General features: G+C 49.6%; 1 protein-coding gene across 2 annotated transcripts; it reads left to right on the top strand.

The window, feature by feature from the left end:
- The first annotated feature begins 6923 nt into the window (after positions 1-6923).
- Positions 6924-21977, top strand: LOC119972308 (endogenous retrovirus group PABLB member 1 Env polyprotein-like). Of its 2 annotated transcripts, none has more exons than XM_038808803.1 (2): positions 6924-6959; positions 20233-21977. In XM_038808803.1, the coding sequence occupies exon 2, from the start codon at positions 21121-21123 to the stop codon at positions 21907-21909; it is 789 nt and encodes a 262-aa protein (XP_038664731.1). In that variant the 5' UTR covers positions 6924-6959; positions 20233-21120; the 3' UTR covers positions 21910-21977. The 2 variants fall into 2 exon arrangements, with proteins under 2 accessions (XP_038664731.1, XP_038664732.1); XM_038808804.1 differs by lacking the exon at positions 6924-6959 and adding an exon at positions 13373-13392.
- Positions 21978-22782: the final 805 nt, after the last annotated feature.

Below are 22782 nucleotides of genomic sequence, written 5' to 3'. Positions count from 1 at the left end.
TCAGGAGTGGAGGTGGCCTGCTGTGCCTTGCCACCAGAGTCCCTGTCCTCTGGAGCCCACTGGGCATGGATGGGCCCGTCTGCAGCTTGGGCGTTGCAGGTGGAGTGGTGCGCCCTGTTCTGCCCACTGCTCACCAGATGCGCCAGAGACAGGCGGGATGAAGTCCGAGGTACTGCGGTGTTTCCAGCACCTCCCCTGCGGGAGTCACCATCACGGGTCCCATCACCTCCACTTTCCTCGGGGTGCTGGATGGCCCCTGGGCTACTCTATGGGATGGGAGTGCGAGCGGAGCTAATCCTTGAGGCTCTCCCGCCACCTGGCGCTGCCAGTCCTGGAGGCCCGCTCGCAGCCATGGAGCACAGGGAGTGGACTATCTCCGTCTGGGACTGGGCTACCTCCCTCTGTGTCTGTGCCACATCAGCCAATGCTTGGGCAATGCGGCCGACGTTCCTAGCCATGGCCTGCTGGGACTGGGCCACGCTCAGAAGCGCAGCTTCGATGTCCAGGTGGCCCTGGCATAAGGTTGCCGTGAGACGGCAGCCCTGCCTTGGGCCTTGGCCAGCGCCTGCACAGAATGGCCCAGGCCTTGGACATGCTGATCCATAGCCAACACTGTTGCTGCCAATGCCTCCACCGTGGACGCCACCCGTGCGGTGTTGGCCTGGGTGACATGCATTGTTGGCACCACCCCCTGCTCCTGCACGCGGTAAGGCTCCTCCACATGCGTCTGCAAGGTCTCTGGCTCTGTGACTGCATATCTCTGTTCCAGAAGCCCGAAACCCATCTGGACGGCAACTAGTCCCTGGAAACGGCCTGCCTCCGGCCCAAGCTCCAGGATGTCCTGCATCTCGGGTGGACGGCTACCGTCCAAGCTGCACGCCTTGCGCGGGGGCTCTGGCTGTGGCACTGGCTGACGGTCGCCCACCCCCCACCCAGCCGTCCCCACCAATGTCACCCTACGGATCCGATGAGACCATGTGACGGACTGGCCAGCTTGCATGCACGGATCACTCAGTTGGGCAGGCGCTACCATGGGCAGGAGTCAGATGTTGTGATATGATGCGGCGCACCGGAGCTCATTGCAGAGTGGGCACTCATCTCCCCATGTGACCCCCAACCCATCCCCTCCCCCTTCAACCGCACCCTCCCCCCCCCCCCCGACCCACCCTCCATACTCCCCCTCCAACCACTGTGAACCTGCATGTAGCTAACAATGCCCCCCCCCCCCCTGTATCTCCTCAGAAAAGCTCTCCCATAGTCGTCAGGAGAGAGCCCAGACTAGCGGGAGGGTGTTAGACGTAGGAATCCTCACCACCTTCGAGGAGTGGTGCCCTAGAGGTGACGTGGCTGATGGAGGACGGATTGGTCACCCACGTGGAGACTGGCGGACACCTCAGAGGTGAGGAACCACCGGGCGCCACCCGGGGGACCTGTCACGTGTGACTTGTTGTTGCCTTACTGGCAGACCCATCTCTCCCACTGACAACATGTTCATTCTCCAACAGGTCCTCCAGTCAACGGCACCGACCCATCCTGGGCGGCACCCTCTCCTGCCTCCCACGAGGCCACCTCGGAGGAGAACTCCGAGGATGCCACCGTTACAGTCATGGCACAGCTGTCATCCCCACCCTCCACCAATGCAGATGCACACACCTCGGTGGGACATGTTAGTGGGCAGGCTTCTGGAACACAATCTGGTGAGCACCATACAGTTGCTGCTGCACATCAGGTGGAGGCATGAACCCCTCAGGCTGTTGGCAATAAAACCAATATACAAGAAAACACACAGATGGAGCAGGAAGCATCACTTCAAAAGGCTGAAAGAGTTGGTGATGCAAAGAGCAGCCAGAAAACCGGTCTTCCAAAAGATGAAGCAAGACCAAGTGTTCAGTCAAGGTTCAGGAGACCAAGAAGATTATGTCATCTTGAAAATGGAAAAAACTGTGTACAAGGGACATGCTTAAAATCATTATGCATATCATATTTTGTAAAGCACAGTTACATCTGTGCACTTCCAAAGGAAGTAGGCTGTGCTGATATGCATGTGCCCAGTAAGTTACATAGTTATCCATTCATGTTTGTGGTTATCGATATGACCTCCAACCAGCAGGTGGATATAGAGATCCACCATGTGACTCGAGATATCTGGCAGTTGGCAGTAAGTTGTACTTGACGATAGCCACACTAGAAGTGGCTCCAGGAGAATTCACTGAACTAATTTAATCATTACCATTTGTATCATAGGTTGTTACCATGTGTTCAGTTTGTTAATGAACTATCTTACCAGTCAAAGACCTAGCTGTTCTGTATGCATCTGTACTACAGCAACAACACAGAACATAACAGTGGTGACTGCAGTAGAGAGCCTGGTGCATGGCGCCGGCATCAAAAGTGAAGGTGTCCAAGGTGTCACGCAGTTGGTGGCGGTTGTGGCTGAGAGTTTCGGCAGAATGTCCGACTCGCTGAGGAATGTCACCCAGTACCAGGCTGACCTTGATGAGGTTCTGCAGGGCACGGCTGGGGCACTGCGGAGCATCGGCGAGAGCGTCAACATAATGGTGCAGACCATGCAGAGTTGGCAGAGCCAGATGATGCAGGGGCAGCCATGGCTCATACCAGCTGTCCCTCCGTCCCAAGGTGAACCCCAGGGCCCTATGGGCACCGACCTGGAGGAGGGTACGCTGGGTGCCAACCCGGATCTGTCCCATGGAATGGCAACGATGGCCACCAGCTCCCCTGAATTCCACCCCTCTGATGTGGCCACGTCTCACAGTCAGTACACGGGACAGGGCGGTACAGCTGTGCGTACAAAGATACATAGAAGATAGGAGCAGGGGGAGGCCTTCTGGCCCTTCAAGTCTGCTCCGCCATTCATCACGATCATGGCTGATCATCCAACTCAATAGCCTAATCCTGCTTTCTCCCCATAGCCTTTCATCCCATTCTCCCCAAGCATGTGCCATTGACAAGTGTGCCGGGGCCCCCTGGCCTCAGAGCCCCCAGAGGATGCCCACCCAGGGCATCAAAGGCCATGGGATGTGGCAAGCAGCTGGCTGCCTCCACCTCTGATGTGCATCTTGGGGAGACACCTATACATAGTGGTAGAGCTAGGAGGGCAAAGTACGTTGAGAATCATAGAGCACCAGGGGAGGGGGTGGGTGGGGTAGATACGGGGGTGAGGGGCGGTGGGCGTTTTGGAGAGTGGGGGGGGGGGGGGCGGCACCATCGGGAGAGTGGGGAATTGTATGATACTTTAAACACCCTTCAAAACAACCATTATGATGCCTCTATCACTTTCTTCCGCAATGCAGGCTGTTCTCCGATCCCTTGGCCCATCTTTCTAGGCACCCCCCCTCGACCCCGTGGCACCCACCCACCCTCCTATGATGAACATGATCCAGGGGTTGGCATGTTGGTGCCGCCAACGGTTGCCCCCGGTTGTCCACACAGTGCCTCCCTTCCCCACCCTCCTATGGCGATCCACCCCTACCGAGGGTCCCGCCCCCCAACTGAGCACTGGGGTGGCAAGTCCAGCACCCCCGGTCTCTTTGCCTGTGAGCAAAGATGGCTACTCACCTCCTTGGCGCCCCACAGAAGCCCTTCCGCCAGGTTCACGTTTTTCAAAAGGAGTACTAATCGGCCAGCGTGACTACTTGCTGGGGAGGACGCTGATGACAGGAGGCCGTTGGATAAGGGATGGCTCTCGTTAATTGTATGGAAATGGGGCTTAAGTGGTGATTTTGCCTACGGGCCCGAGAAACGGAATTGTTTGGCGCCTGGTCGGTTCTCATCTTTGGCTTCTCCCGCTATTCATCGGCCACGATTCACTCGAGCGAGAGCGTAACGAGGCCAGAGAATCACGTCCTTTGAAATGTTTCCGTTAAATTGTGCCCACATATGGAGATCTCAGAGAGAGATTATGTGATCCAGCTCTTAGAAGAATGATACTGGATTTTATATAGTCGGAATGACTGCCGGAGGGGCAACAACCTTGCTGTTTGTGATTTGAACAAAATGCATTAGAGAACTCCTTCTAAAAGGAGAATTATGAATCGACCAGCCACGACTGCCACCCAACTGTGGAAAGGGACCTTTTGGCTGTAAACAAGCTTCTGGATAATCCGTGATTTTTTTTTCTGACTTATTACTTGACTAAGTTTTTTTTTAGATACTATGCAGAGGTTTATTTTTATTTTTTGCATACTAGGCGGGGAAGGGAGGAGGGCAGATTGTGTTGGTTTTGCATCACCGAGCAATTGGATATATTTGTACATTTTAAACACTGTTGTTATTAATTTATGCATCTTTACCTGAGTGAGTTTTAGCAATACAGTAAAGCTTGTTAACTGAAGGAACCTGGCTGGCTTTTTTCTTGCACCAAGCTATACACAGAACTTGTGAATTGATGAAAAAACCAACATGATATCAATGCTTTTCTTGTTGCCTCATCAGGGAGGGTGGCACAGTAGCACAGTGGTTAGCATTGCTGCCTCACAACTCCAGGGACCCGGGTTCAAATCCAGCCTCGGGACACTGTCTGTGTGGAGTTTGCACTTTCTCCCTCTGTCTGCGTGGGTTCCAGGTGCTCCGAGTTCCTCCCACAGTTCAAGGATGTGCAGATTAGGTGAATTACAATAAATTGGCCCTTAGTGTCCAAATGTTAGGTGGGGTTACTAGGGATAGGGTGGAGGTGGGCTTAAGTGGGTTGCTCTTTCCAAGGGCTGGTGCAGACTTGTTGGGCCGAATGGCCTCCTTTTGCACTGTAAATTCTATGATTCTATGAGAACAGACTTCTGGTTAATTGCAGTGCTTCTACCAATTGGAGTCCATTTGCCCACCAATCATAGTTCATAGCTCATTGTATGTTAGCTTTTATTGCTACAGGATTTGAGTACAGGAGCAGCGGAGTCTTGCTTCAATTGTATAGAAATTTGGCTAAATTGCACCCCAAGTACTGTGAGCAGTTTTTTGTACCTTTATTTTAGGAAGATTATTATTGCCATAGAGGGAGTGCAATGCAGGTTCACCAGATTGATTCCCGGGATGGTGGGACTGTTTTATGAAAAGAGATTGGGGAATCTGGGCCTGTATTCTTTAGGGTTTCAGAGAGATGTGATCTCGCTGAAACCTGCAAAATAAGGGATAGGCAGGGTAGATGCAGGTAAGATGGTCCACTGATTGGGGAGTCCAGAACCAGAGGATACAATTCCAAAATCAGACAGAAGCCACTTTGGAACAAAATGACAAGAAATTATTTTTCTCAGAGAGTTATGAATCTTTGGAATTCTCTACCTTAGAGGGCTGTGGAAGCTAAATCATTGAGTCTGCTTAACGCAGTAATTGATAGACTTCTTAATACCAATGACAGAAAGGGATATGGGATAGTGTGGGGAAAAGGCATTGATGTGGATGATCAGCCATGATCATATTGAATGGCGGAGCAGGCTCGATGAGCTGAATGGCCTATTCCTACTCTTGTGTTCCTACTCCTTGATTCCACAGGAAGGATTTTCATCCGGTGATATAAATGGGAATGGTCAATTATAGAAACTTAGACCTTTTGGCAGTGACTTCAAATTTGCAGCGGTGTTATAACCCGGCTGGAGGCCACGGGGTCTGTAACCTCAGAGTCCCTGTGGCCTCACCTGAGTATGATCTCCCTAGATGAGGGAGGGCGGAGCCACTCCTTAAGCCTGGGGCCTCTGGGACATAAGTACCCCGGGCCAAGTGTGGGCAAGTCGCGGGAGACCCTTCGGGGAGTAGGAGGTGTAATATTACAGGTGAAATTAATTTGGTTTCTTACAGTCATGGCTTCCGTCCGGTTGCTCGCCTGGAACTTTACACTGGCGACAAGGATGGGATTGGCTGGGCCGACCAGGGTCTCCTCGCCATGTGGATTTTGCGAGACCCTTTCAAGGAGCCATGTATCTAATTATCGTGGATGCCCATTCAAAGTGGATGGATGTCCACGGAATGACCGCAACGACATCACAAGCCACTACTGAGTGGCTCAGACAAAAAAAGTAGAAGTATCTACTTCGTCCTAAAGAATTCCCATACCATGCACACAGACAGACAAAGGACAAAAGATAGATCTGCAGCGCTGGGCTTTAAACAATGGGCATTATAAAATAGAGGATAAATTTCACAAGGTTCCGATGCTGTCAACCCGGGGTTCCTTTGTGGGAAATAGTTTTTAAATTAAATTTAGAGTATCCAATTAATTTATTTTCCAATTAAGGGCCAATTTAGCGTGGCCAATCCACCTACTCTGCACATGTTTGGGTTGTGGGGATGAGACCCAGGCAGACACACATGGGCAGTGACCCGGGGCCGGGATCGAACCCGGGTCCTCAGCGCCGTGAGGCACCATCGTACTACCCCTTTGTGTGAATTGGGCCACTGTTCCCGGAAGACATCTGGAAGTTTCCACCAGCTGGTCTCAATGTTACAGGTCCAAGTGGAGATCAGACATACTCAGATGAGTATTTCCTGGCTACTGATTTCTATCTATGCACAATTTTAGGCATGCTGGAGAGAGAGGGACAGTCAGTATGGATGGTGTTCCTCCCTCAGCTTGTTTCCCAGCAAGACTGCCTTCAAAACCAACAGGCTCACCGCTTAAGTTTCTTTTCTTCTTTCTCCCATTTGATTTCCAGCAAGTTACCAACTTTTGCCTTTTCAGACTTTGCCCATCAATTAGAGATTGCAGTTCAAATCAAACAACCAGATCTTCCTCGAATACCATAAAGGTCATGTGATTTCTTGGAAGCAGCCCGCTTGTTGACAGTTCCAAGGTAAACTTATGACCCTCTTTAAAAATAAATCCCAGGTTAACATTCAAGTGTACATATCCTGGTATGTCCTTTCATTTTGCAAAGAAAAGTTCAGTCTTATGAGATATGATTCTAACAGCGTGTTAGGAGAAGTCTGCTGAGGAGTCAGGAACATTCTGACAGGTAAATGTTAATTGTTTTGACAACTTCAATTGTCACAATTAGATGCTATATTGTAATGTAAATATATTTTAACTGCAGTAACTCATTGTAGGGTTCTGTCTTGAAAAGGTGAGTTGACCATTACATTTAGATTTATTGTCACATCTACCGAGGTACAGTGAAAGGCATTGTTCTGCATACAGTCATTCCAGGCAGATTGTTCTGTACGTGAGAAACATAGGACAGAAGGTAAATATACAATATAAATACATAGTCATCTGGTGAAACGTACAGAGTATAGTGCTACAACAGGAGAGAAGATGCAGAGAGAGATCAGTTTAGTCCATACGAGGATCATTCAGGAGTCTGGTAACAGCTGGGAAGGAGCTGTTTTTGAATCTGTCAGTGCATGTTCTCAGACTTTTGCATTGCGTGCCCGATGGAAGAGATTGAAAGGGAGAATATAGATTGTGCTGCCCGCTTTCCCAAGGCAGAGAGAGGTGTAGACAGTGTCAATGGATAGGAGGCAGGTTTGTGTGATGGACTCGGCTGTGTTCACTACTCTCTGAAGTTTCTTGCTGCCTTGGGTCAAGCAGTAGCTGTACCAGGCTATGATACAGCCAGATAGGATGCTTTCTATGGTGCATCTGTAAAAACTGGTAAGAGTCAATGTGGACATGCCAAATTTCCTTAGTTTCCTGAGGAAGTATAGGCGCTGTTGTGCTTTCTTGGTCATACCGTTGACGTGGATGGACGAGGACAGATTGTTGGTGATGTGTACACCTAGGAATTTGAAGTTCGTGAATCTGTGTCCGAGAGTGGCAGTCTTCGGGGAGTCAGAACAGCCAGATCTCTTTTTGGGAAGGAGGGCCAATGCCCTTGCTTTTGCATCTCTAATCACCGCCGGAGAATCCTGCTCAGCTGGCGGTCAGCAGCACCACCCAAAGCTGCACACTAGTTGGCCGACCTATCGGAATTTCTCAAGATGGGAAAAATTAAATTCACCATCCAAGGGTCAGAAGAGGGCTTCCACAGAACATGGGAGCCATTCACCCAGTTGTTCCAAGACCTGTTTGTAGCCAACAGCCAGTAAGCCAGACGAAGGGAGAGGGAAGCCACGGTACAACAACAAATGCAAACAAAAGGGTTGGAGAGGGGGAGGAATAAAGAGTCTTGGAGCCCAACCATGCCCAGCAAGCAACATAATACACGGCATCATGCCAACCAAACAGAAACGGGACATAAGAACTGATGAGGGAAGAGGGCAAGCCAGAAGATCAGAAGGGAGGAGGGTCAGGAAGAAAAGGGGGAGAGGGAAGCAGGGAACCCAATCAAAATGAACGGCTACTGGAGAAAGCAAAACAAGAAAAAAGATGGCACCAGAGAGAGGCGACTTCTTGCAAGCTGTGCCCAGCATACCCTCTAATTCTATCTTTTACTCTCATTCTATGCTTCTAAAACTTCATCCTAACTCTTTTAAACTCTCTAACAATGTTCTAATTGAATTACTTCCAGATTTAGTGATCTTTAGGACCCTGGAGACACCTGAAACTGACGACCTGAAATCGACCTAGACCAGCCGACCACGTGTGAGCAGCTGCCGGAGCTGCAGTCCCAGGCCTGGGGATTCCCCTACAGCGGCTGCCAGAGACCAGGAAAACGCCCGAGAAGCCAGAGCCTTCACTCTACAAGCTCCCAGAGACCTGAAAAACACCACAGAAGCCAGGCCCTCCTCTCTACTTACCAGACCAGCCTTACAGCAGCTGCAGCCCTTCCCCACCCCGCCTCCAGCTTCCAACCCCATTGACCCAGAGAGCTGCGACCCCCCTGCAGGCCCCAAGCTCTTCCTGCACTCCCCCCACTACAGTTGCCCCACACTCCTAAAAATCAACTCCCCCAGTCGAACAAGCACTAATACTGCTCGTCTAAGTTTACTTGCAGGTCTCGAGATCCTCTGTCCACTGACGGAAGACCGCGATCTGGAAAGGGCCCTGTGGACCCCAACACACAGATCACATCGCTTCATCCGCAATCACGATCCCAGAGACGTCATCCACTCACCGGCCTTCACCCCATCCACACCAGAGCATGGTCTGGACATCCACCAACCTGTGATGACAAACGCAGCCCGACAGCGACACAGAATGCTCGACCACGCAAACCCACCTATCGACGCAGGAACTGCAAGCAAGACAACAAATCCTCTATCCGCACACTGACCAGAGTGAATAACCTCATTGGACACAACTATACCCTTAACACCGCATACTCTCACTGTCTCCCACGCTCCAAAAGAAGCCGTCACTCCAGGAAGCGTGGAAAACGTGCAGGCCTGCAGGTGAGAGTGAAACAATGTGGCCCCAAAGCTCCTCTGCCTAACTTACTCCGAGCTAAGGTCCAATCTCTAGAAAACAAGCTAGACAAACTTAAAGCCAGACTCACTTTTCAAAGAGAACTGAGGGACTGCTGTGTGCTCTGCTTTACGGAGACATGGCTCACTCCTGCTTCACCGGACTGTGCCCTACAACCAGAGGGCTTCTCAATCCACCGAATAGACCATACGGCGGCCTCAGGCAAGGCAAGGGGAGGTGGGATGTGCCTCCTAATCACCACCTCCTGGTGCCTAGATACAGCAACACGGGCGAGTTTCTGCTCCCCGGACCTAGAATACCTGACGCTAAAATGCCGCTCCTACTACCTTCCGCGTGAGTTCAGCTCCGTTATCCTGACGGCAGTTTACATCCCACCCCATGCGAATGTGAAAATTGCACTGGACGAAATATTCACCCCCACAAATAGTCTTGAAACGAAACTCCCCGGGGCCTTGTTCTCTGTAGTTGGGGACTTCAATCAGGCCAAGCTCAAGAGGGTACAACCAAGTTACCACCAACACATCACCTGTTCCACCAGAGGCCCAAACATCCTGGACCACTGCTACACAAATATCAAACATGCCTCCTGCTCTATCACCCACCCACACTTTGGCAAATCTGACCACAAGGCTCTGCTCCTGCTCCCGGCCTATAAGCAAAAACTGAAGTGGGAGAATCCGTCAAAGAAAGTCATGCATTATTGGTCTGAGGAATCGGTGATCTCCTACGGGACTGCTTAGAGTCAGTGGACTGGTCAGTATTCAAAAACTCTGCGACCAGCCTGAACGAGCACGCCACTACAGTAACTGACTTCATCAGTAAGTGTGTAGAAGACTGTGTGTCAAGGAAGCAAATCCGTGTGTTTCCCAACCGGAAACCCTGGATGAACAGGGATATCCACTGTTTGCTGAAGTCTAGGTCTGAGGCGTTCAAGTCAGGCGACCCTGACCTCTAGAAGAAAGCCAGATATGATCTAAAGAAATCCATCAAAGATGCCAAAAGACAGTACTGGACCAAGCTCGAGTCCCAGGCTAGCCACACGGATCCCTGCCATCTATGGCAAAGTCTGCAAGACATAACGGGCTACAGATGAAGGCATGTAAAATCATTGGCTCCAACGCACCCCTCCCTGATGAGCTCAACACATTCTATGCCCGCTTTGAGCAAGTAGTCTGGGAGAGCGAGCCCTCCACCCCAGAAGCCGCCGAAGAACTTGTATCTGAGATCACCACTGCAGAAGCCAGAGCAGCCTTCCCGAAGGTCAACCCACGGAAAGCCACTGGCCCGGATGGGCTCTCAGGTCTTGCGCGGATCAGCTGGTGGGGGTATTCGCAGGCATCTTCAACCTCTCTTTACGACAATCTGAGGTCTCTGTCTGCTTCAAGAAGACGACCATCATCCCTGTACCAAAAAACGTCAAGCAGCGTGCCTTAATGAGTATCGTCCAGTGGCTCTGACATCCATCATCATGAAGTGCTTCGAAAGGTTAGTCATGGCATGGATCAACTCCAGCCTCCCGGATTGCCTTGATTCACTACAGTTCGCCTACCGCTGGAACAGGTCCACAGCAGACGCCACCTCCATGGCCCTGCACTCTACCCTGGAACACCTAGATAACAAAGACACCTATGCTTGACTCCTATATATCGAGTACAGCTCAGCCTTCAATACCATCATTCCTACGAAACTCATCTCCAAACTCCATGGCCTTGGCCGCGGCTCCTCCCTCTGCGACTGGATCCTGAACTTTCTAACCCACAGGCCACAATCAGTAAAGATAGGCAACAACACCTCCTCCATGATTATCCTCAACACCGGTGCCCCACAAGGCTGTGTCCTCAGCCCCCTACTATACTCCTTATACACCTATGACTGTGTGGCCAAATTCCCCTCCAACTCGATTTTCAAATTTGCTGATGACACTACCACAGTGGGTTGGATTTCAAACAATGACGAGACAGAGTTCAGGAATGGGATAGAGAATCTGGTGAACTGGTGCGACTACAATAATCTCTCCCTCAATGTCAACAAAACGAAGGAGATTGTCATTGACTTCAGGAAGCATAGTGGAGAACATGTCCCTGTCTACATCAATGGGAAGGAAGTAGAAAGGGTCGAGAGCTTCAAGTTTTTAGGTGTACAGATCACCAACAGCCTGTCCTGGTCCCCCCATGCCGACACTATAGTTAAGAAAGCCCACTCTACTTTCTCAGAAGACTAAGGAAATTTGGCATGTCAGCTACGACCCTTATCAACCTCTACAAATGCCCCATAGAAAGTATTCTTTCTGGTTGTATCACAGCTTGGTATGGAGCCTGCTCTGCCCAATACCGCAGGAAACTACAAAAGGTCGTGAATGTAGCCCAGTCCATCACGCAAACCAGCCTCCCATCCATTGACTCTATCTATAATTCCCGCTGCCTCAGAAAGGCAGTCAGCATAATTAAGGACCCCACGCACCCCAGACATACTCTCTTCCACCTTCTTCCATCAGGAAAAAGATACCAAAGTTTGAGATCACGTACCAACCAACTCAGAGAACAGCTTCTTCCCTACTGCCATCAGAGTTTTGAATAGACCTATCTCGTATTAAGTTGATCTTTTCTCTACACCTTGCTATAACTGTAACATTATATTATGCAGTCTCTCCTTCCTTCCATATGTATGGTATTCATTGTTTGTACAGCATACAAGAAACAATACTTTTCACTGTATACTAATACATGTGACAATAAATCAAATCAAAGAAGATATAACTGTTGTAAATAGTGAAAAATAACTCATGTAAATAATGAAAAATGACCGATGTATATATTTATTTTTTGTTTACGCTTAATGGAAAACCCTTGATAAAAACATTTTAAAATAAAGTAATTTGAAGCTGTCAACCATCTCCATCTCGGCACCATTGATTCAGACATTGACGAATATTTAAATATTGAGATGTGCTAGACCACATTTTCTGTTGGATCAAGTGCTAAATACATTAAAGATTACAGGAAATGTGTTGGGAAACTTTCATGTCATGTTACAGACAGGGATTTAAATGTACAGACGACGTTGTTAACTTTGGAAACAAAACTGTCCTGCTGAAAAAATTTTTAAAACATCGAACCACCCTGTACTGCTCCATTGATTGACATGCAGCTTACTTTGAAATGGTAAATAAACCATCAGTAGCTGAGAGAAATACGATCATCTGTTATTTTATCTTCACTGGTCGCAATTGTTTATATTTCCAATAGTTTATTTTGATAGATGTCGCTGTTACTAATGTTTATCTGAGTTTCAAAATGTCCAGAGCCATTTATGTCAACAGGAGCTTGTATTCACAGTTTGGTTTAAAAGGATTATCTGTCTTTGATGTGTCATCCGCTAAGTTTGAAATTGTCCCCTGCACACCTGTGGAAGTGGATTTCATTTATTTGTTTTAACCTTGCTGTCTGTATGTAATATTACGGGTCTGAAATATATCTGTGATCCTCAAGTAAAAATATGTTAAAGGGTTGAGGGAATAAAATGAGAGCAGAACTCTGTATCTGTTAGTGCAGAGACAGCAAAGATGAGTGTGTAAAACCTTGTCGACTGAGACAAGAGACATTGGAATGTGAAAGAGCTGACTCAGGAGCATGAGAGGGAAGGAGATAAGGAAGTTGGACCTGATGGACAGATAGGATTAAAAAAACCGTTAACAGCAGCAAGTTATGTCATAGTCACCAGCCTACCTCCAGGATAATAATTCCATATAAGTACATGTTCTGGATCCCTGCCAAATCATTGGTGTATCTAGGAATTTAAGGGGACCACCTCTAAGCTGTGATTGTATAAAGAGACAGTCCATACTTTGGGACTTTGGCACTTCTCGGTGGTTCCCCGACTACTTAGAGATTTGTCCCGGCCGTGAATAAACGAATATTCGTTACTGACGTGTTCGAGTGTTTTACTTCTGGACTGACGGACGGCTATGTGAAAACGCAATTCACATTTGGTGGCAGCGGTCGGATCTCCAGAGGTGTCTGCGCTACCCAACCGGCGTAATCGACTGAGCTCGTTCAAAGTAGAGGACGAATTTGGCCCCCAACGTGAGTAAAAAAAAATTTTCCACCTTGGTATTCGCCTACTACTAGTTTGATCGTTGCTCAGCCTTGCCATTGGTTTGTCGAGAAGCCTCTGCGAGATCCAGGTCAGTCCAGCGAACTCGTTTTAAGGAGGGTAAGTGACCCTGCAGTTATCGTCACTAGGGGCGATCTGGGACTGCCGCCATGATTCCGGGCTGTGTGCTCCAGACTATTAGGTAATTCTCGGGCTGTGTTCTCTAGAAATTACAGGCGGGGTTCTCGGGACTGCTAGGAGACGATTCTGGGCTGTGTGCTCCAGACTATTAGGTAATTCTCGGGCAGTGTTCTCTAGACTACTAGGAAACGAGAGTGGAATTAGAATTCCAGCATGGGTAATACCGTAGATACTTGTGATGACCCGGGCAGTGCGCTCTGGACTCTCTGTGAACAATACCCCAAACACTCAAAGCAACTCCGACAATTGTCGGGGGCCCTCCATAAAAACCTAGGCAAGGATAAATGGCCTCTGGGGGGACCTAAAGACTTGGGTCCTGTCCTAGAGGCCCAACAGGTGATCTGGAAAAACAATCGCGGTTCCACCGCAAAGAAATTAATTGCTTTATGGAGGGAATACTGTCAGTCATTGAAAGATGCATCTACACTGGCTAGCTGGCAGGCTAATGCCTCGAAATTGGGCATTGGCCTCACCGAAGGGAATTGTTAAAACAGTAGAGGTCTTAAGAAAGGAATGTAAAGAACGAAAGCATGCTACTCCTACCCCGGCGCCGGTCAGCAATGCGAAGCAAGGTTGGGAGGACGGGGACGATGGGGATGAGGAACATCTGTTCAATTGCGGGAGACGTCGGAAGCCTCCACAGCCACCACAGCCACCGCCTCTACCACCCCTCCCTAATGCACCGATCCAATTTATTATACCCCTCCCAAGTCAGAATCCACCACCTTATGCACCACCGCCGCCCCAACCAGCATATAAACCCCCGGCCATGAATACAAGGTCGAGAACAAGGGGAGGAGGGGGACCATTCATGCAATTGGTCCAGTTAAAGGAACAAGTGGGAGAACAATTAGACAGTCTTTTCCAAAATCTGGATGAGGACGAGGATTTCCCTCCTCCTCTTCCACCAGCCCTCGACCATCCCTTACCCCCACCACGACAGATGCCAATAGAATAGAATAGAATAGAACAGTACAGCACAGAACAGGCCCTTCGGCCCTCGATGTTGTGCCGAGCAATGATCACCCTACTTAAACCCACGTAACCCGTACACCCGTAACCCAACAATCCCCCCATTAACCTTACACTACGGGCAATTTAGCATGGCCAATCCACCTAACCCGCACATCTTTGGACTGTGGGAGGAAACCGGAGCACCCGGAGGAAACCCACACACACACAGGGAGGACGTGCAGACTCCACACAGACAGTGACCCAGCCGGGAATCGAACCTGGGACCCTGGAGCTGTGAAGCATTGATGCTAACCACCATGCTACCGTGAGGCCCCCTCACCGAATGCGCCAGGTGCCAAATCCTACCTATGACCCTGTTGCTCCCGTGGGCAACCCTAATGCTGATCATACCATGAATATTTATGTCCCGTGGAAACCCAATGAGATTATGTCCATACTAGCTGGAATACCAAATCGAAAAGAGTCCCCTGCTGCCTTTGTTGACCAACTCCAATGTACAATTCGTGTATATGAGGCTGAAGCACGGGACTTATGGGCCTTGGTCCAGCAGGTCTTGCGCCCAGAAGAACACGTTCGCTTCTGCAATGTCTTACAACAGCAGAATCCTACTATTACCCTCCCTGTGTCTTTAGCGTCCCTTAACGTGCTCCACCAGGCGGACCGGCAACGCCAAGATGCAATTTTTGCTGCATTAAACACTACCATTCAAAAGCCTGTGGATATTACCAAAATACTTGAGACCAAACCCCGCAAGGATGAGGAAGCCGACACCTTTTTAGAGCGTTTTAATGAGTCCTACCGTAACCAGGCCGGAGACACTAACTACCGTGCTGGCAATAACAGCCCACAGTATTGTGCCATGCTCTTGAGCTGCTTGCCCACCTCCTTATCGGATGTCATCAAGACTAACAATATGGATTGGTCCGATAATAGTCCCACCCAAATGGCACGAGCTGTGAGGTACTACTGGAAAAACGGCTCACCTGAGGGTCCGTCTAAAGCAACCCCTAAAATTAAGACTGAGTATGTCCTTAGAAAAGACGTCCAGGAGGTACCAATACCCTCTTGGGCGCCTGATAACACAGGCCACCAGACGGAACCCCAATTCTGCGCCCCTGGTTGGGTGACCCCACAAGGTAAAGGATACACCTCCCATCCAAACGGGCCCCATGCACCGCCCTATGGCCCTCCGTATGCCCCTCCGGGAGCAGCGTCGGCCTATGCACCGCCCCCACCATATTCTTATGCCACACCCTACCAACACCCCTCTCATCCCCCACCACCCTATTGTCCACCGATGCCGCCCCAAGCAGCACCTACCCCCACACAACCACCACAACATGCAAGGCTCTGTTATAGTTGTGGTCAGCCAGGACATTACGCTCGTAACTGTTACTCAAACCCTAATCGCGGCAGAGGGGGTCGTGGAGGTGGAGGACGGGGCAGAGGAGCGCCCGCAGTGGCTGCTCCAGTCACTACTCCGTTCACTCAAAATAACCCCTTCCAACAATACTGATTGTCGATGTTGCCTTCTCGTTTAACCTCCCCTGACTCTGAGCCTGTTCTCTCTTTAACCATTTGTGGTCACTCCTATCCGTTTCTCATAGACACGGGGGCTACCATGTCTTCCGTACAGTCTCACCTCAACCTTCCCCTCTCATCAGAAACTCAACAACTATCTGGTTTCCAGGGACAGGTAGCTAGTTACCCCATTTCTTTCCCTGTGCCCGTTTCCTTCCACGGCTACACCCTCCAGCACCGATTTATTGTTACAACCGGACTAGATTGTAATCTACTGGCCCGAGACCTTCTCTGTGCCTTTGGAATACATCTTGAATGTGGGGATAACGGGATCACAGTCCATTCACCCAGCATACCATGCCAGTTAATCACTCATGTGCACCCGCAATGGTGGGCACTTCATTTGATGCCTGAGCGGTTGTTCCACGTCACGCTGGCCTACGATTCGACCGGAGCCGACGAGGGCCTGGTCGACTCTTACAGCCCTCATCTTGAACAAGAATTCTCAGTCACCCTTTTTGCTTCTGTGAGCGGGCCCCAAGGGACTGCGGAGGTGGCACAAGTGCCTACCTGGCTATGGCGCCAAGACGGGTACACCGCCCCGCACGTCACCCGCCATGTCCATTACCCCCACCATGCTAAGGATCTAGGGCCAATGGTCCGACAGGCATTGGACCAGTCTGACCCCTCTCTTCTGGAACCCCAACTCCTCCCTGGCGGTCTTACCATTACATACATGTCACAACCAGCTACATCCCAGTCCATTCTTTTACACCATCGCGCCCAGACCAATGCGACTGTATCTCCCCACGTATGGGCTGCGGATAAGTTTGATGTTGGTCTCGTCCCTACCCAGCCTATCACTATTCCTCTCCTCCCCGATGTTCAACTCCCCTCGATCCGACAATATCCCATTAAGGCTCAAGCTCGCCACTCCATCAATGCACTCATAGCTAAACTTCTCGACCAGGGCATCCTGGTTCCTTGTCAGTCTCCGTGCAATACCCCCATCCTAGCGGTGCCCAAACCTGGGAAACCGGATCAGTACCGCCTCGTCCAGGATTTACGTGCTATCAATTCTATTGTTCAGCCTCTCCACGCCCTTGTTCCTAACCCTGCGCATATTCTAGCCCAGGTTCCTGCAGATGCACTATTCTTCTCCCTTGTAGACCTCCAACATGCCTTTTTCGCTCTGCCACTCGATCAATCATGCCAATATCTTTTTGCATTCACTTATAATGGCCAACAGTATACTTGGACACGTTTGCCTCAAGGTTTTATTCACTCTCCCACTCTTTTCTCCCGCTGTCTCCAACACCAACTACAATCCCTCTCCTTCTCCCAAGGCTCCACTCTTGTTCAGTACGTCGACGATCTCTTGATCGTTAACCCTACTGAGGAGGGATGACGGGCCGATACTCAACTTTTACTCAATTTTCTGGCCTCCCTTGGTTACATTGTCTCTCCCTCGAAAGTTATGATTGCTCAACCTACTGTTAAGTTCCTTGGTGTTAGGATATCTGCCACCTCTCGTTCCTTAGATCCAGACCGGATCCGCCCTATCTGCGATTTCCCACCCCCAACGACTGCCAAGCAGCTCCGTCAGTGGCTGGGCATAGTCAATTATTGCCGTCAGTGGATCCCGAATATTACATTGGCTTCCCGCCTCCTTACCCCTTACACCAATGAACCCGATACTTTTTCCCTTTCCCCGGAAGCCGCACTGGCCTTTAATGTCTCAAGACGGCCCTCCTCCAGGCCCCTGCCCTTGGTCGACCCTTATACGATCGCCCTTTTCAGCTCTATTGCACAGTCCTTGCCGACTGCGCCACCGCTGTCCTGACCCAACGCCACGGCGACCGCTGTCGCCCGGTCGCATACTCCTCCTCTAAACTCGATCCGGTAGCCCTTGGCTATCCTATCTGTACCCAAATTCTTGCAGCTATCTACAACAGCCTGCAATCGGCTGCTAATATTACCCTCCAACAAGATATCACTGTCTATAGTTCCCATTCTGTTACAGCTCTTTTGGGGCAGCTACAAACCCAACATCTCACGATGGCTCGTCAGAATAAATATGAGATTGCTCTCCTTAATAACCCGAAAGTCCAGTTTGCCCACTGCACCACTATCAACCCTGCTAACTTTTTGACGTATCCTCCCACGGTCATGCTCGACCCAACTCATGACTGCCTACAACTGTTGCGAGAGGTCTCCTCGGTCCGAGATGACCTCTCCGACATACCCACCCCGGGTTCAGATTGTTCCTTTTTCACCGATGGTAGTTCTTCCATCGGCGAAAGGGGGGATAGACAATCTGGCTATGCAATCATCGATCAAAACGGTGACGTAGTGGAAGCAGCAGCATTTGAAGTTCCCTTTTCTGCCCAACAAGCAGAATTGTTTGCATTAATACGAGCATGCATATTGGCGAAGGGAAGGAAGGTTAATATTTATACAGATTCCCGATACGCCTTCGGGGTAGTACATGATTTCGGGCAATTATGGAAAAACAGAGGATTTCTAACCTCTGCTGGTACACCCATCTCACACCAGCAGTTAGTAACCCAGTTATTGCAGGCCCTTATGCTCCCAGACAAGATAGCGGTGATAAAATGCGCAGCCCACACAAAAGGCACGGGACTGGTGGAAACGGGCAACAGGCAAGCGGACGAGAAGGCAAAAGAAATTTCTAAATCTGGCAAAATAATGGTGCCTAGAATGATGAGGCAGACTAAAACCCCCTCGGGAAAGTCCCCCTCGGAAAAACCAATGCCAACCATTGCTGACATAATCCAAATGCAGGAAGACGCTCCTGCAACTGCTGTAAATATGTGGAAGAACTTAGGATGTATATATGATAACGAAAATAAGCTGTGGGTCACCCCGGTAGGACAAACATGTATGCCCGATGCATTGGCAGCCTGGGTGACCGAATGTGTACACTTTGCAACTCACTGTGGCGCTTGTGCCACAGGGGACATATTGTTAAAAAGCTGGTGGCACCCACGACTGCAAGAGATGGCCCAACAAATTAGCAGTCGGTGCCTAATCTGTCAACAGCACAACCCCGGTAAGGCCGTCCCCTGTGATCCTGGCACAACCCCCTTACCTGAGGGTCCATTTGAGACCCTACAAATGGATTACATTGAGTTGGAAAGATGTCAATGCTATAAATATGTGTTAGTCATTGTGGACACTTTTAGCAAATGGATCGAGGCCTACCCGACTACGGATAACAAGGCCTCGACAGTAGTTAAGGTGTTGATGCGAGAAATTGTTCCGCGATTTGGAATCCCAGCCCGGCTGAGCTCTGACAATGGTCCCCACTTCATAGGTCAAATCAATAAGGAATTCTGTGCTCTGCTAGGAATAAAGCAACAGTTTCATTGTGCCTACAGACCACAAGCCGCTGGAGTGGTGGAAAGGGCTAATCAGATTCTAAAGACTAAACTTGCTAAACTACAAGCAGACACTGGGGCCACTTGGCTCAAACTGGGGCTGGTTTAGCTCACAAGGCTAAATCGCTGGCTTATAAAGCAGACCAAGCAGGCCAGCAGCACGGTTCGATTCCCGTACCAGCCTCCCCGGACAGGCGCCGGAATGTGGCGACTAGGGGCTTTTCACAGTAACTTCATTGAAGCCTACTCGTGACAATAAGCGATTTTCATTCATTTTCATTCATTTCAAACTCCTGCCTTTAGCACTCTTCCAACTACGTGCCACTCCCGCAGGAAAAACTCGCCTAAGCCCAGCGGAAATACTATATGGAAGACCCTTTCGAACGCCCTGGGACAGCAGTGTTCCACGGAATGTTCAATTTCATTACATGACTACCGAGATGGCTAATTATATATTAGCACTAACTAGAATTTTGAAAGGATTACATTCCCGGGTCCGTGCCACCCAGGAAGAGATCCTGCCCATTACCCATGACATCTCTATCAACCCTGGGGATTATGTCCTAATCCGAAATTGGACACGTAAAGGTTTGGAACCTCGATGGGATGGTCCTCTACAGGTTCTACTCACTACCCCCACTGCAGTAAAAGTGGAGGGGCGAAACGCATGGGTACATATGCACCATTGTAAGTTAATTAAGTATCCATGATGTTTTAAACTTTTCCTTTAAGTCTTAGGGACACGGACACCAGGATGAAGTTCCTCCTCGTCGCCACAATACTCGCCACTCTACTCTCCTTCACTGCATTCAGAGGGGGGAGATATCTACCTGGGGGCCGACGTCTACCTCTGTGCTGAGAAGAGACCTCACGATATGGAACGACGCCAGATCTCCGATGGATCACCACTCCTGGCCGCACCTGCACGACCATCGACGACCAGCAGCCTCGATTCCTGACTATGCAAATGTCTCTGATCTACGATCGCCACGTTTGCCGGTGGAACTACCGGTGCACCAAGAAAATCAGGCTGCAAGGCCCTGACCGAAGGACTATTCTCACCCACCCGCCTTCCAGGAGGAAGCGGGCAACGCACCATGTAACTGCAAATTCATTTCTGTTTATGTCTTATGTTTATGCTAAGAAAGTGAATGTCTCCTCTTGTTGGGTATGTACACATGTCCCCACCCATGCCCATGGAGGCGTTCCCTTGGTGCCTGTTCCTTTTTCATTAGAGCAGACGGCTGAATGGGTTATAATCCAGAACAGGACAGTATCTAATCACCTTGCCTTACCAACCAGGTTCTCCCAGTCCTCCTCTGTTAACCACAGGAAAGCAGCCCAGGACTGGCGAAGCGCCGGTTACCAGTTACGTGATTTTACTGGTTGGCGACAGCCACCCTACTCATCAGATCACACACCCCCGTTCTTTCATATTCAGAACCCCCAGACCGGATCAGTCTGCTTACTCCGGGAAGTAAAAACCCCCGGAACTCACGTGTTAGGATCTAGTTCATGTAACTACACTCTTGGTTTTTCCAATTGGAAAGGCTTCGCCCTCATTAATAACATTGCTAACCATACGGGGGTCCTGATTGGACTCAAATATGGACCTCCTCGATGGTAACTAGCCTCACACCCTATAATGGCACCTACTTTATTTGTGGCCGTAAGGCCTACCCCTGGCTCCCCACTAATTGGGCAGGGTCTAGCTACCTGGGTTTCGTTGTTCCGGGCATTACGCACTATCCACAACTCGGACATCATCCCCTCCATCGGGCCCAGAGATCAATACCACCATGGGAGGTGGTGACTTCCCTCTTCTGGCCCCAGATAGGCGCCATCTGGTCCCTCAAGAAGTACGAGCTCCTCCGCGACATAGTGGAACAGGTTGCAAACGACACCGCGGAGGGACTTAGTGAACTCAGTGCAGAGTTAGTAGCCATACGAACGGTAGCCCTACAGAATCGCATGGCCTTGGATTACTTACTGGCCAAGGAAGGGGGCACCTGTGCTGTCATAGGGACCGAATTCTGCACTTACATTCCTGACAGTTCAGAGAATATCACGCAGTTGGTGACCCATATCAGAGATGGAGTGCAGCGCCTGCGACCCACCAGTAATGATGACTGGTGGAACTGGATGTGGTCCAGTTCTTGGGCCACTTACCTGTTCCACGGGCTTATTATCTTCGTTGCCCTCTGTTTGTTGCTCTGTATCATAGCTACCGGTGTGAAATGCCTGTGCAACCGCTTAGGTGCTGTTGCATTACCACAAATGCTTCAGAAATCCGCCCCAGACGAAAAGGAAAAATTGGTTCAACCTGCCCCCGACCTACATGAGGAGATGGCGTCCCGCCAGAACCCAGTAGAGAAGGAATTCCTCCGCCTCGCTCACATTTCCACCTAACATATCTTGAGTGTTATATGATCATGGAATGATCAGAGGGGGGGAATGTGGAAGTGGATTTCATTTATTTGTTTTAACCTTGCTGTCTGTATGTAATATTAAGGGTCTGAAATATATCTGTGATCCTCAAGTAAAAATATGTTAAAGGGTTGAGGGAATGAAATGAGAGCAGAACTCTGTATCTGTTAATACAGAGACAGCAAAGATGAGTGTGTAAAACCTTGTCGACTGAGACAAGAGACATTGGAATGTGAAAGAGCTGACTCAGGAGCATGAGAGGGAAGGAGATAAGGAAGTTGGACCTGATGGACAGATAGGATAAAAAAAACCGTTAACAGCAGCAAGTTATGTCATAGTCACCAGCCTACCTCCAGGATAATAATTCCATATAAGTACATGTTCTGGATCCCTGCCAAATCATTGGTGTATCTAGGAATTTAAGGGGACCACCTCTAAGCTGTGATTGTATAAAGAGACAGTCCTTACTCTGGGACTTTGGCACTTCTCGAAGGTGGTTCCCTGACTACTTAGAGATTTGTCCCGGCCGTGAATAAACGAATATTCGTTACTGACCTGCTCGAGTGTTTTACTTCTGGACTGACGGACGGCTATGTGAAAGCGCAATTCACACACCCAGATATAAATCACCCCAATACCGACCCCTGGGGAACACAACTACAAACATTTCTCTGGCCTGAAATATATCCATTGTAATATTCAGCCAATTTTGCACCCATGTTGCTCCTGTCCCTTTTATTCCATGAGTTATACTTTTTCTCTTAAGTTTGTTGTGTGGCACTGTGTCAAATGTCTTCTGCAAGTCCATGTACACCATATCAACAGCATTGCCCATTATGATCCTTTCTGGTGTCT

The sequence above is a fragment of the Scyliorhinus canicula genome, chromosome 10 (assembly GCF_902713615.1).
Source record: "Scyliorhinus canicula chromosome 10, sScyCan1.1, whole genome shotgun sequence".
Classification (NCBI taxonomy): domain Eukaryota; kingdom Metazoa; phylum Chordata; class Chondrichthyes; order Carcharhiniformes; family Scyliorhinidae; genus Scyliorhinus; species Scyliorhinus canicula.
This window is presented reverse-complemented; position numbering and strand designations above follow the sequence as displayed.

Coding starts and splice junctions, on each gene's coding strand:
- LOC119972308 (XM_038808803.1), top strand. CDS start 21,121: ATGGTAACTAGCCTCACACCCTATAATGGCACCTACTTTATTTGTGGC.